The sequence below is a fragment of the Syzygium oleosum genome, unplaced genomic scaffold, assembly GCF_021117445.2.
Source record: "Syzygium oleosum isolate NSW1041296 unplaced genomic scaffold, Sole_v2.1 Sole_v2.02, whole genome shotgun sequence".
NCBI classification, from domain to species: domain Eukaryota; kingdom Viridiplantae; phylum Streptophyta; class Magnoliopsida; order Myrtales; family Myrtaceae; genus Syzygium; species Syzygium oleosum.
The window spans coordinates 18,566,527-18,580,673 of NW_026607486.1; the positions used below are offsets into that span (position 1 = coordinate 18,566,527).

The window sequence follows — 14,147 nt, forward strand, 5'->3', positions numbered from 1 at the left end:
TAATAATTTGAAAACGACCCATCTCCCTATTTTATAAATCAATTTCATTTTCCATATTTTCGAAGATAATTCAAAGGAGTTTCACGAGTTTAACTGGAGCAAGATTAAGCACAAGAAGCCACTGAATTTGATATGATGACTCTCTTCCTACGAAGTCGTTCAGCTAAAATTCTTCTATGTATCAATCATCCCCCTTTACATATGGAGTGTGTATGTACGCGGCGTCGCTGATGAAAGGGATGTTCGCGTAGATCCCCGCGACCGCGCACCTCACGCACTCCATCAGCAGAAATATGAAGGCCGACCCGACCATCGCCCAGTAGTACATGCCGAACCGGCCCCCGTAGTGGATCAGCGGCGCAAAGTTGCTGGCGTACCACAGGATCTGCAGCACGTTCTCCAGCAGGATCCCCATCATCACGTGGTACCGGAAGAAGTGCGGCCACTTCCGGTTCCGCACGACCCCGACGTACACGGCGAAGCAGTACACCATCAGGAACCAGGTGGGGAGGCGCCGGATTGCCCCCGGGATATAGTAGCTCAGGAACTCGAATTGCTCGTAGTGCTCCATCAGGGGCTGGAAGTAGAAGGCGGTGTCGGAGACCTGCAGGGCCATCAGGTACGGAACGCAGGCTAGGGTCCGCCACCACCACTCTGGCTTCTTCACAATCTTAGGGTAAGGGATGCTGAATGGATAGTCCAGGTACACTCTTGGAGGCACCGGGCATTTGCTTCTTCCGGTTCTCGGCAGTAACATACTTCGGTCCTTGCCGAACAATGGAGTCGATGCAGTGGACAGATGCAAAAGAGGCCGACCTGCTAAATTTTGAAAAGTAATGTTAACATGATCCGTTTTAGCAGTTCAACAGAACAAAATATTTTGATAACCATGACTGAGTATCAAGAAACTACTTAACGATATTCTCATTTTCTAAATCATACGATCTCTTATCTTCCTTATTGTTACGAACAAAAGCTCTTCACATAGTTACTCCTTTCCTTACCGTCATCCGCAGAAAATGAGGATGGAAAACAATTCAAGAGCGAAAAGGTGATCAGAGAAGCTCATTCATTCAGGTAAAGAATACTAGTTCTTCACCGCGTTGGCTTTATTATCGGTTAAATCCGTTCAAAGCAATGGGGCATACATAAGCATGAAGAGTGAATATGCACCTTTGGATATCTGAGATTGCAGCTCGACGCTGTTTGACAATACAGGCCTCACAGGCCAGTGATAGTCACAAGTAAACGCCAGGCTACACGATGGGAATTTACCAGCCTTGGGACGCACAGAGACGGTCCTGGAGGTCTTGGTCCATCCCCGCCGACTAGCATTCAAGTGCCTGTTTAAATTACAAAGATTTCAAGAACAGTTTAACGAGATGGTTGTGCCGACTGCTAATAGACCATGAAGAACAATCAAGTCGGCTCAGAGATGACCAAAAGAATGACAGACAAGTCTGCATAACAATGATCAGCCACACAGTGTCGGAAAACATCGAATAGCAGCTTGACCAAGTATGCAAATTAACAGATTTCCCATCGCATTACAATATATCGGTCGTATCAGCGCCATCCAATTTTCAGAAGAGACACTTGTGGCTGCAATAATCCACCACTCCTTACATTCTTTCATATTGCCATCATATCAGGCGTGTGGAGCTAGATAGGCTCTCTACTTTTGGCGTATTGCATGATGCATTCATAGTGACACCTTCACAGTTGATTTGAATGAAGATGAGATCACATGTCTGTCTCTGCTTGAAAGCAAATTTGGAGAGTTTTAATCAACTGTAAAGTTACTCCTTCCGTTTACCGCTAAAAACTCCTCAATAGTTTCCAAGTTTTTACTGTATAAAAAACTAGGCAAAGCTATCTCCCCTACCACGATTCAACTGCTTTAACTCGGTCAAACGCATAAACCCAAACATACATCCGCTATCTAAACAAAAAGCCGGAACATCTAGCGACACCCTCAATATTTTTTGCTTTGTTTCCTCAAAAGTCGAAACCGCGAAGTCAATCCAGACACGCCTCTAGTCTCTCTTCTTGAGATGCGTGGATCCATAGACGAAAGGCTTATTCCTTTACAACACATAAGTACTTTTCAATGGGCTCCAAGCGAAGTGACATTCTTGATCATAACCTTTGCGGGTAATACTACAGAACTCCGAGGCAGAAGCGACATCATCGATCACATCTAATACATGCATATAGAGTGCAATCTAAGTCGTTTGATAGAACAGATCTAATGAAGCCCGATTTATCTTAAGACCGGAGAAAACAGCGCCGCTTTTGGGGGGCTGCACATTTGATTGTTTGTGTACTCGTTTGCTGTTGCTTTAAAGTACCCATCTTATGCTCCCAGTAAAGAAAATGAGACAGAGACCAACGGAACGAGACACAGATAGAAAGAGAAACATCTTTCCGTATTCTTTTTACCAAGCTAGTATATCCAAAAGCGAAAATCAAGAAGCACGTACAGAGGAGGAATCGCCGCCTTTTGGATGGCGGCGGCAGCGACTGCCGGCATCTGAGCCGAACGATTCTCCCTCTTCTCCTGCAGTCACCCACCAGCAAAGATCTGCAAAAAGAGAACAAAAAAGTGATGAGCTCGGAATCGATTAGACCGGCACATAAAGATCAGAAACATGGTTCCGGAGATTCTTGCATCGATGAGATCAAAGGCGAACAAACCACGCCGAGAATCGTTACCTGAACACGAATTCCGGGTCGAACCAAAGAATTCTGGGCTGAACCAACGGCACGGAGATGCAAAGAGAAGGGAACCGACGTTGGAGGGTTGGAGGAAGAAAGAGTCGGCGCTTGGGAAAATGATAAGCGTCAGCGTTGCAATTTATAAGTCGGCGGGCACGGATGGGAAAATTGAAAGAGAGGAAGAGCCGGTGGCTGGTGAAATTCTAGGTGCTTCCGAGGAGTTGGGCTTGGGCCGTGACTTCTTATGTCCTTCACATGATGGGCCCATTGGACCAGTAGGCAAACCTAGGTGTTATCCTCCTCCTATGATAGTAATGTTACGTTCTTCTTTGGTTGGTATAACGACACAAATAATCTATAAACTTTAGTTTAATGTGCAATATGATTCATGAATTTTTAATTTTTTTAATGTAATCTCTGAACTTTAGCCTAATATTTAATGTGAACCCCGAATTTTTTGTACATGTTCAATGCATTCACTGAACTATATATAAAAATATTTAATGTATTCCTTTCATTAATTCAAGCTCGGGGACTACATTGAACATTTTCATATAGTTAAGGGACTAAATCGAATATGGATCAAAATTTCAGGGACGGTATCGAACAAATTAAAAGTTTAGAGATCACATTGTACATTGGATTAAGGTTTATAGACCACATCGAACAAATTAAAAATTCATGGACCACATTGCACATTCGACCAAAGTTGAAGGACTATTTATTTCATTTTTCCTTTTTGGTTTTGTTCGAGATTTAGAGCTCTTTGGCCGGCCACTATCCGAGGGAGAAGGAAAAAGAAAATTAGAAAAAAAGAGAAAAAGAAATTAAAAATTCGAATTTCTTTTTGCATATTTTTATGAGAACAAACATTTCATTAATCAAGGACCCGCACCCAAGTGGCGAGGACCCACGCCACGGCCTTTGCAGACTAGAGCTCGAGTGTCGAAGACCCGATTTATGGGCCTGGGCTTGAGTGTCCGACAATCAGGTACGGGCACCAAGGGTTCAAGCCCGACCTCAATGGACCTGGGCCCGGCTGCCGGAGACTTGATCCTAAACGCCGGGACCTTGGAATCAACGTTAGGGTTTTCGTGCCCAAGTGTAGAGTTTCGGGTTCAAATGCCGATATTTAGTCATATTTTGAAAGATGTTTTCCAACTTTTCAAAAGAGGAAATCATTTAATTTAAACATAAGTCTTCCGTTGACTCATTTTCCTTAGCAGACCAAACGCCAAAAAATGAGGAAAATATTTTCCGCAAAATAAACAGAGCCTTATACTTTAATCTATGTGATGACCCAAGTCCATCTGTAGCTGCTCATGAATTAATAGGTCTCGCATTGACGAGGTCTTAGCCGCCCCGGGAGAACGTTCTTTGCGGATATTATTACCAATATTCAAAATTGGGTTATTCATAGTATTACTATATCTTCCCTATTTATTGTGGGTTGGTTATTCGTCAGCACGGGTTTAGATTATGATGTGTCTGGAAGCCCTCTTGTCCAAACGAATATTTTATAGAGAGCCGACAAGGAATATCATTAATAACTGGCCATTTTGACCCATTACTTCCCCAAACGAGCTGATCTACGGTCTCTTTCATATATGTCGATACGATCATTCCGTGTAACATTCTTGCAGTTTCGATGACCCCAATTAATGAATCTTAAGCGAAGATTGATCGTGTCTGCTTTTATTATCTGTTGTGAAGATTTGAGGGAGCGAAAGACATGAACAACTTTGAGTGGAAAGGAAGCAAGACAAAAGCGCAGAGAGAGAGAGAGAGAGAGAGAGAGAGAGAGAGAGAGAGAGAACCACCGAGTTTCAATTCTTTCCTGATGTCAAGCAAGAATATATGCCTTCATGTCATGGCAACTGAAATACTATACTAGGAACAGAGAGAGAGAGAGAGTGTACCTTAAACAATATGCCCGTAATTACGGACGCCACTTTTGGTCCTTTTTCTGCATTACTTAAGCTCGATCACTTGCACATCAGTGAAGCAAAGTCGCTGTTTTGCAAAGCGATCATACAGAAGAATCTTCCTTCTTTTTCTGATTTTTTGGGGGCTTGCACATAAAGAATCCTCTTTATCAGCAGTTGCTTCTTCCTCAAATTTATTCCTGTCTAATGTACAGCAAAAGAAAAAGGCAAAAGGACAATCCGCTCGCATGATCTAGCATTGTCTATACGTCCTGTCGTCTATATATGAGCACGCGCTGTGGAATCTGATCTTGCTTCCCCGCAGTGAGAGAGGCTTGTAATCTTCTGGGTTGATACTCAAAGAGGATCAGAGCATTACTCCGAGAGAGTGTGGCTATGGAGAGAGGCAGAGCATGCCTGAAACTGTGGATTCTCCTCCATCTATTCTCCTTATCCATTGTCTTCATCCACAGCGGTAAGCGACCGTCGCAATCGCGGCAGCATTTCGCGTTGCGGACCGTCTCATGTTTCTTGGTCGAGTATTCTTCTTTAGTCAGTCTCACTGCCGCTTAAATCAGTGTCATTCTTGGTCATTCATTGTGTTCTTTTCATCCTATGTCCTGCTGATACATGCTTGTGACATGATTGATGACCAAATCTCAGTGATGTATTGAATGGTCATTTTCCTCGATTAGTATCACCTGAAACTCGGGGCTTTTTCTTGTCTTGTAGATGCGAGAAGGATGACGCCACGGTCCAAAGGCGCGGCGCATCCAAGGATTCCGGCCCTGAGATCCACGAAGAGGATGAGAGTGACGAGAAAGCTGGACTTGCCGTCGGACATCCAACCTTACGTGAGCTCGCCGTTCACGTTGCCGCCGTACGATTCGCTTCCCCCGATTCCTCTGCCTGATCTCAGCCCTCCATACTGCATATACCCACCATTGACCCCACAACCCCCGGCTTCCACAACAATCCCACCTCCCACAATGACCACACCATCACCACCCTATATCTACATCCCACCAATCCTTCCCATTCAAAACCCGCCTCCCAGCCCGACCGTTGTGATTCCGGGCCCACCCGAGTCTTTACCGAGCCCTCCGGGACCTGCAATTGTCCCAGCCCCCCCGGGCCCCGGAACCGGTCCTAGTCCTACCCCGCCGATGATCAACCCGCCTTACGTTGTGCGTAGCCCCCCAATCTTCATTCCGAGTCCGTCCTCCTATGTCCCATCCCCGGGCGGAGGCGGCATTGTCCCAAGCCCGACTATATTCCTCCCGCCAATTGTCTACCCTCCTCCCACGGTGCCGCCACCCCCTAACACCAGCCCGAGCATAGCCTTGTGGTGCGTGGCCAAGCCCTCAGTGCCCGAGCCCATCATCCAGGAGGCCATGAACTACGCCTGCGGATCCGGCGCCGACTGCGACTCGATCGAGCCGCAGGGCTCGTGCTTCCAGCCCAACACGCTGTTCGCGCACGCTTCGTACGCGTTCAACAGCTACTGGCAGAGGACCAAAGTGGCCGGCGGCTCATGCTCCTTCGGTGGCACGGCAATTCTAGTCACCGTGGATCCTAGTAAGCGTACATTTGCATAGATTACTTGACCTCTCTATACTCTGCAACATATCCTAGATTTGCTCTTTGAACATCCTCCATCGGCTTTGCAATTTGAAAATCTCAAGTAATTATTTACGTTAAACCAGTTGTTAATGCCTCCTTTCTTTCTGGGGCCATTTTGTGCAGGCTATGATGGATGCCATTTTGTCTACCTGTAGCGAGTGAAACAGCCCTGTTCTTGGCAACGTCGAGAAGTAGAATTCGGATGATTTCTATGTCATCCCAACTTCCTAATTTTTTTTTTCTTTCCCTTGGAATAAAGTAGGAATTTCGGTTTGTTTTATCAGAGGATATATGGATTTTTGGCAGTAGATATATATTCATAAGGTGTATCAGATGACAGGGTATGAAAGTCATCACTTTCTAGTGTTATAGAAACAACCTCTTCTTCACTCCCTATGTTCACTCATGTGGGCAAGTGCAACATCATGCTGAATTTTAGCAGATAACAACAACGGTGAAGTTTAATTTGCAATGGAATGTTGCAGCTGATGAAAAATTTCGCCTTCATTTTTTTTTATCATTGCATCTTTCAAGAGAGCTAACAAATTTGAGGTACAGTTAATGAAAAACTCACTGAAGATCCTTCAAATTTACAGAAAGATGTAAAATTTTGGCTTTAATCATTCATAGAAGCACCATCGAATTTGGCTAACCCGAAATCACACTCGGTTGATGTAGCTTCTGTCGTCAAGAACTAGATGGTAACTACAGGTTCACCAAAGCTAGTGCATTAGACTCTGTAATATAGAGGATACATGCAGAGTCAAGTACCTGTACACTGTTGATACCAAAGTAGATCAGGCGAGTGCCGCTGAGACCAAACTTCCTATCTCTGCTTTGATTTGTTCATATATCAATCACGCACACATGCACGTACACAAAATATACATCTGAGCGTTTGTTCTTGCCACTAATTAGCCAGTTCCGAACTTGTCAGAGCACTTACTTGTTGCTAGTGTCGTATACTGTGTACCAAAATTGTTGTCCTACTGCAGCAAGTTGCTCTTCCTAAAAATGGGGAGGAAAAAACATATTACAACTGAAGCACGTATAATACATCACTTTGGTTTCTTACCAAAAAGAGGTGATCATGTGATAGGCCAAGCGCCATTCAAAGATGTATGCACAAAGGGTACCGACAGTTTCACCCGAGAAATTCACTCCTATCCACATGCTCAACAAAACTAATCGCAATGCAACAAGTGCGTGCGATCTGTGCCCTCATTGATCGACAAGCTCCAGTACCATTGTTTTGTTTTTCCATTTTCTATAATCGATTCTGCCGATCACAACGAGGTTTCGAACGTGCTTCATGAATGTGCATGGACATGAATTTTTGCACTCGGGGAAAACAATTCCCTAGAGCTTCAAGTCCATCACATCACCAGTCCAACCGATCCCTCGGTGCTGTGGACGGCAGAGCAGCCTTAGCAAGAGGGGTTGGGATCGGCGAGCTCCGACAAACTGGACACGTCGGATGCATCTGCAGCCACTGGTCCACGCACTTCCTATGGAAGACATGGTGGCATTCAGGCAACAACCTCAGGACGTCGCTGTCCTTGTAGTTGCGCAAGCAAATGGAGCAAGAAGAACGAGTCGAGTCCGAGCCCGAGCCTGAGTCGCCCTTACGGTCCTCGGCCAATTTGGGACGCACGAGCTTGTCAGGGCCATTCCTTTTGCTGACAGTGTCTTCTTGATCTCCTTCGACCTCTAGGATCGTTTCCGGACGTTGCTCCGGCGAAGAGTCGCGAGCAGGGTTCGGAGATGGCTGGTCGTCCAAGTTCGCGCGCATGCGGCTGATTATGTACGCTACAACAGCCACGAATATGACGACGACAAGGATGCCAATGGCGACTCCCCTACCATGTCCGGAATCGGCGGTGCCGTCCATTGTCAAAAAGAGGCGGGGGTTCGGGAAAATGATGGTGGCATATGAAAGGAGATGAAGGAGATAGCTAAAAACGGGAGCTGAACTCTGTCTCGCCAATGGCGTTTGAGCCACGAATCTGCAAGATAAGACTAGGAAGGGAGGAGAGAGTCTCTTTGAAATTCACAGTCAAAAAAGTCAAAATCAAGAAATCCATCTTTCCCCTCCGCAGGTCTTCCCAATGCCGCCATGGTGAGTCAAAGGTGGAAATATACGGAAGTTGCACGATTAGAAATTCTTAATTAGAAAGTCTCTTTTACTTGCGTCCCAAGTAATAAGTTTCATATTCGAATCCCACTCGTCAATACGACCTTTTAAGGTTAAACTACGAGCAATTTCATTTCTTGGCCAATCTCTAGTCTCGACACGAATGGCCTCCCCCTTAACCCGACCGAGAAGTGATGGGACGTAATTGGCACATCGATTGGAAGTCAAACCCGGAAGTCATTGTTTAGTTCGGTCAATAGGCACCACAACTACTTTTATTATTTTGCACCAAGCAAAAGGACCAAGACAAGCAAATGTTAGATAAAGGTGACATAGACCTTGATACGCAAGCAGAAAACACGACACTATTATTAATTACTACCTAGCGACTTTGCTCTACGCAAGGACGCAAGCCGGACCCCACGGACACTGCTGACATGCATGTATTTATTTGCATATTGATGTGTACAGGTACGAGAGCCGCGAAATTCCGCGTTGTATTTAGTCAAGATCATAATCGAACCATACACACAAAGACAAAACGGTGTTCTGGATAAATAATCTACGGCGATGGATTGCTTGCATTAATTAATTTTGTCATGAAAGTTGGCACGATAACTTGGTTCATAATTTACATTTCTTCTCTCTCCCGGGTCTCCTACCTCTCGCTTCCTTGCAATTAGCAAAGGAGATTCACAGAAATTTCGAAGAGAGTGACAGTTGCCCTTTGGTTCAATCAAACAATTAATGCATGTTGTATTTAATGTACATGTCGGACAACGTTCGCAGCTGTAAAATTCAAGGTAACGTGGGTTTTGCAAGGGAGACTTCGATTAGGTATGGTCTTCGATTTGTCCTCTTTCGAGTTTTTGGTTTAAAAAAAACCTCTTGGATTAGAAAACCAAAAGCGAAGTCAAAGTCTTCCCTTTGCTCGTTTAAGCTTATCATTTCTTTTGGAAAAAATACCACAAAAAATTCCAAACTTTGTCATTTGTGACAAATTTATTCTGAACTTTTTTTTGTGATACGAAAGACCTCAAACTATGCCACTTATGATAAATTTACAATGAACTTTTTTTTGTGACACGAAAAACCCCAAACTATGCCACTTATGACATATTTACCTCACAATATTTTGATCTATAGACATTTTCGTCTTTTTCCTTTTTTTTTTTCCTTCTCTCTTGTGACATTCTGGAATCCGACCCACTTGGGAATTATAAAATGAATGGTTTATGGACGTGCTTGTAGTTAGATCTCGCCCGAAATTGATCACTCCGGGAGTGCTAACCGTTAGGGAAAGGCTAATTAGGGATTTAAATTCGCGCGACCAAACAACTCGATCGTGAACCGACTTTCGACCATGAAAATTGTCGAGGTGACATTTTGAGCCAAAGTAGGCCGATCCAAGGATAGTTAGGGATCAGTTCGCCATTGTCATACGAGTGGATCGTGGGTGATTCCGCTTGACCACGAAATGAATTGACGAATGACCCCAAACCTATACCAAACGATCGTGCCCGTCGGAACTAGCGATCGATCCTCGCGATTAAGTGACAACCGAAGTCGTTACGACCCGAGTGAACTTGAACGTGGCTTGATTCAGTATCGGCCACGGATCAAATGTGCGAATTTACCCAAAAGCCACCCTTTAGTTTGAGATATGATCAAGTCACGTTAATTAAATTTGGTCATTAATTAACGACCAAGATTGGGCCTCGGAAATTATGAAGGTCATGACAGGATAATTGGACGATGTTGTCATTAGCTCGGTTAGCCTCAGATTTGTCCGGATTCTTCAGAAAAATCGAATTTCGCCAAAAAATGGAAAATGACCGTTTTACCCCTGGAAGTTTGTTAAGGCCAAGTGTAAATGGGGAAGGGCATTTTGATCATTTCACCCTAGCTTTAGAAATAGAAATTTTTGGACAATTTTGCCCTTGGGAATTTTGTGAAATTTCAATTTTGCCCCTGGATATTTTTGGTAAGGATTAATCTTGGCCGTCGATCTTAGGATAAGATCAAATCGTGACCGTTGATTTGGAAAGTAGAGAGGAGGGTAGGATGGTCATTTGGCAAAGGGGTTAGACACAAATTATTGGATGTTAGTATTTATTCTCTCTCTCTCTCTCTCTCTCCCCTCTCTCTCGGCCAAGCCCTCTCTCCCTCACGTGAAGTGGCCAGCCGGCCACGCCTTTGGCCGACGCCGCACGTCCGTCCACCGCCGTTCCGTAAAGCCGCCGTTCGCCCCTCTGTCTCGCCACACCACCGCCACCACCGTCCCTCTCTCTCTCTCCTGTTTTTCCCATCACCGAAACACCATCACCAGCCTTCATTTCTGTTCAGTCCAGCCGAGGAAGACCAGCAGCTCGTTGCCGTCCGCCGTCGTCCACCCGTGGCCGCCGTGAGCCGCCGGTGGTCCTCGCCGCTTGACGCTGTCGCTGCTGCTGTTTCCCCGCTGTTCAGCCATCTTTGGGTGCTTGAACTCGCGTAGGACCTCGAGTAAGTGATACCCTAACCCTCGCCTAGGATAACGGGTATTTTCGGGTTAGTTCGGGGCCGTTTTAGCGAGTTTTAGGGGTTAATCGTGGGATAATGGTTGGACTGATTTGGCTGAGTGTTTTGGGTGAAATTGTGATGATTTTTGAGGTGGAATTGATGTTAGAATTGATTGGTTAGGTAATCGGAATGAATCCGAGTGATTATTGTGGCTTATTGCGCGAAAAACGGGCCTAAATGTGCCGTTATGGTGATTTTCTGTTGTGGCCGAGTTACTGTTCATCCAGTGGCCGAATTGGTGTGTATTGGTGATTAAAATATAGTGCGTGTTGGTTTGGGGATTGTCGGTAGAAGTACGACACCCGTGATTGGCGGAATTTGGCCTAAAATGCAGAAATTCGGGTTAATTGTGCACGTGCGAATTTAATTGGGTTGGCTGATTTGTGGGTGAAATGGTGATGATTTGGGACTGAATTGAGGTTGAATTGGGTGCTGGAAATTGTGGCTGGCATTGACGAGCGTATGGATTGATTTAGGGACAAATTGTGCCGGTATGGCGTGCCGTGTGGTGGCTGAATTGTGGGGTTTGTTAGGGCTGGAAATAGACTCGGAAATGCTGAATTTATTCCATGATTGTGGCTGTGATTGTGGGCCCGATAGTGGCCTTGTATGTTCGTTGAATTGTGAATTGATTGATTGAAATGTGGATCGTTATGTGCACGCATTGGCTGAATTGATTTGATTGGTAATTGGCCATGATTGAGTGTTGATTGAGCATGTGAAATGCGTGTGGTTTGGTGCGTGCACGGGCCAAACTTGAACGGCTAGTATATTGGCATGTTGGCGTGTAAATCGAGCGAGTGATCAAGTGAGAATTGTGGGTGATGCTGTATGTGTGGCTATGAAAATCCCTGAGGCGGTACCATTACGTGGGGAATTGATCCGTCCTGAGGCGGTACTACTACGCGGGACGATGCCCGGTATTACCGGAGGACGGCCAACCTGAGGTGGTACCATTACGCGGGTTGTGTCGTAGGTGGTGGATGTTGAGCCTGAGGCGGTACCATTACGCGGGCAAGACATACGGCCTGAGGCGGTACCACTACGTGGACCAAGAAGTGTTGTGAATATGAGTTGGTCGCAGTGAACCTGAGGCGGTACTATTACGCGGGTCACTGGAGAGTTGAGTGGAAAACATGAGATGGTCGCAGTGAACCTGAGGCGGTACTATTATGCGGGTCACTGGCGAGTTGAGTGGAAAACATGAGATGGTCGCAGTGAACCTGAGGCGGTACCATTACGCGGGTTACTGGCGAGTTGAATGAAAAGAGTGTGATGAGTCAAGAACGAGTGCGTGAAATGTGTTTGGAATGTGCTTGTGGTTGGAAATTGTATTATTGTGGCTATCGTGCAGGTTGCATGCGTGAAAAGCCCAGGTAAGTGCAATTGTGTGCAGGATGTGTTTATTGAGTGATGTCATGTTTGGTTTTTTCTGGAGGTACGTGTTAGCCTAGGTGGGGTTTAGGGTGTTACTTGCTGAGAAGTGTTCTCACAGTTGTTTCAACCAAACAATTTCAGAACCTCGGCCTGAACAATGAACCCTCCTCCGTCGCCGCCGCAGCGTTTTGGGATTTCAATGCACACCGACCATAACGTGGTAGAGTACCCGACGGACGAGCAGGAGGCTCAGAGGGATTCAGACTCGAGTTCTGAGGAGTCGGATTCAGAGTGGATGCCATCTCGAGGGCGTAGGGGCTAGTATAGGGGCTAGGTAGACCTTTTGATATATCCCATTTTTGGAGATAGGGTATACCCAGGCTGCTGATCCTTTTTTATATCGGTGGTATATAGTTTAAAGGTTCGGTGTGTATGTATATGTTGTGGTTATGTAAATGATGGATATTGTATAAGTTTGAATAGGTAATGGATGTTTATTCTCCCTTGTACCCCTAGCAAATTATTGTCCGGGAATTTGTGGCTTTCGCTGATTGATTTAAATCTCTGATAAGTTGAATTGGGTCGGCGATTTTCTGGGACGTCGCGATATTCGACCGAAGAGTGTTGTTGCGAGCTCGATGGGGTTCGGGGCGTGACATCTCTTCCCTCCACCGGCCATGGCGGAGGAAAGCCGGCGAGCGCCCTCGCCCAACTCTGACTCAAGTGAGGGCTGCCCTCGCCTGCCCAGGCAAGGGCGACCCTCGCCAACGTCGGGCGAGGATCGCCTTCGCCAGATTCGGCAAGGGCAGCCCTCACCCAGCGCCGGCGAGGGCCCTCACTGGCTTCCCTCCGCCATGGCCGGCGGAGGGAAAAGAGAAGGAAAAAAAAAAGGAAAAAAAAAACAGAAAAAGGAAAAAGACGAAAATGCCCATGGATCAAAGTATTGTAGGGTAAATGTGTCACAAGTGACATAGTTTGGATTTTTTCGTGTCACAAAAAAAAGTTCAGGATAAATTTATCAGAAGTGGTATAGTTTGGGGTTTTTCGTGTTACAAAAAAAAGTTCAGGGTAAATTTATCACAAATGACATAATTTAGAGTTTTTGATGGTATTTTCCCTTTCTTTTATTGTGGGGGTACCCTTGGACTTGATTGTACAATGCTATTGCTTTACTTGGGTTGTACATGGACGTTTTGACGTCCCAATTGCATTTTTTTACCCTTTACGACAGGTGAAGAGAGATTCGCGCCGTTCTTACTCATGCCAATTACGGCGAGTAAAACTCTCATGTAGCGGTAGGAGGGCCTCCACCGTTAGCATCAAGTCCAAACTGAGTGATTGAAGGATAATTTGAATTCAGCATTCGAAGGTAGGAACGAAACAGCATCTCTACAAGTGCATCATACATGATTATGATTTGACTTCATTAACTCCAACTGGATTGTGTGAGCTGATGAATATATTAATGGGGTGTGTAGTGGTCAAGAATAGAATTTGTTGGATCAGTCCTAACGGATGACAATTCAGTTTAAAATTTTTCAATTTTGCAAAATGATTCCTAAACTTTTGCACGAAATTTTAATATAGTCATTCAAGCCAATTTTTATCGGGTAATCGCTAATATAACGGTGTGCCACGTAGGACGGCCGATAATGACTGAACGCAACGTCAGCGATTTCTGAAAAAATTTAGCTGGCTAGAAGGACTATAATGAAATTTAGTGCAAATATTTATGACTCAATTGGCAAAGTTGGAAAGTTCAGGACTGAATTGATATCCACACAATAGATCTAAGATTGATTGGATAATTT

General features: G+C 45.2%; 3 protein-coding genes across 7 annotated transcripts; 1 reads left to right on the forward strand and 2 right to left on the reverse strand.

Moving 5' to 3' along the window:
- Window positions 1-104: 104 nt before the first annotated feature.
- LOC115673236 (protein TIC 20-IV, chloroplastic-like) lies at window positions 105-2,868 on the reverse strand. Of its 5 annotated transcripts, none has more exons than XM_056303495.1 (4): window positions 2,716-2,868; window positions 2,484-2,554; window positions 1,174-1,343; window positions 105-819 (listed from the first exon to the last, which is right to left on the reverse strand). In XM_056303495.1, exons 2-4 carry the CDS (start codon window positions 2,531-2,533, stop codon window positions 182-184), a joined length of 858 nt encoding a protein of 285 aa, XP_056159470.1. In that variant the 5' UTR covers window positions 2,534-2,554; window positions 2,716-2,868; the 3' UTR covers window positions 105-181. The 5 variants fall into 5 exon arrangements, with proteins under 5 accessions (XP_056159470.1, XP_056159474.1, XP_030451207.1 ...); XM_056303499.1 differs by having other exon boundaries at window positions 2,484-2,560; window positions 2,716-2,861; XM_030595347.2 differs by having other exon boundaries at window positions 2,484-2,584; window positions 2,716-2,857.
- Window positions 2,869-4,967: 2,099 nt separating this feature from the next.
- Window positions 4,968-6,655, forward strand: LOC115673235 (36.4 kDa proline-rich protein-like). The gene is made up of 3 exons (XM_030595346.2): window positions 4,968-5,118; window positions 5,376-6,221; window positions 6,390-6,655. The coding sequence occupies exons 1-3, from the start codon at window positions 5,040-5,042 to the stop codon at window positions 6,419-6,421; spliced, it is 957 nt and encodes a 318-aa protein (XP_030451206.1). The 5' UTR covers window positions 4,968-5,039; the 3' UTR covers window positions 6,422-6,655.
- Window positions 6,656-7,647: 992 nt separating this feature from the next.
- LOC115673135 (putative RING-H2 finger protein ATL71) lies at window positions 7,648-8,157 on the reverse strand. The gene has a single exon (XM_030595220.1). It carries the CDS (start codon window positions 8,155-8,157, stop codon window positions 7,648-7,650), a length of 510 nt encoding a protein of 169 aa, XP_030451080.1.
- Window positions 8,158-14,147: the final 5,990 nt, after the last annotated feature.

What these genes read in the sequence shown, in the direction of transcription:
- LOC115673236 (XM_056303495.1), bottom strand. Translation starts at nt 2,533, where the DNA reads ATGCCGGCAGTCGCTGCCGCCGCCATCCAAAAGGCGGCGATTCCTCCT. An exon ending in AAGGCGGCGATTCCTCCTCT is followed by an intron (nt 1,344 to 2,483) that starts GTACGTGCTTCT and finishes TAATTTAAACAG; the next exon opens with GCACTTGAATGCTAGTCGGC. An exon ending in GCAATCTCAGATATCCAAAG is followed by an intron (nt 820 to 1,173) that starts GTGCATATTCAC and finishes TTCAAAATTTAG; the next exon opens with CAGGTCGGCCTCTTTTGCAT.
- LOC115673235 (XM_030595346.2), top strand. Translation starts at nt 5,040, where the DNA reads ATGGAGAGAGGCAGAGCATGCCTGAAACTGTGGATTCTCCTCCATCTA. An exon ending in CATTGTCTTCATCCACAGCG is followed by an intron (nt 5,119 to 5,375) that starts GTAAGCGACCGT and finishes CTTGTCTTGTAG; the next exon opens with ATGCGAGAAGGATGACGCCA. An exon ending in TCTAGTCACCGTGGATCCTA is followed by an intron (nt 6,222 to 6,389) that starts GTAAGCGTACAT and finishes CATTTTGTGCAG; the next exon opens with GCTATGATGGATGCCATTTT.
- LOC115673135 (XM_030595220.1), bottom strand. Translation starts at nt 8,157, where the DNA reads ATGGACGGCACCGCCGATTCCGGACATGGTAGGGGAGTCGCCATTGGC.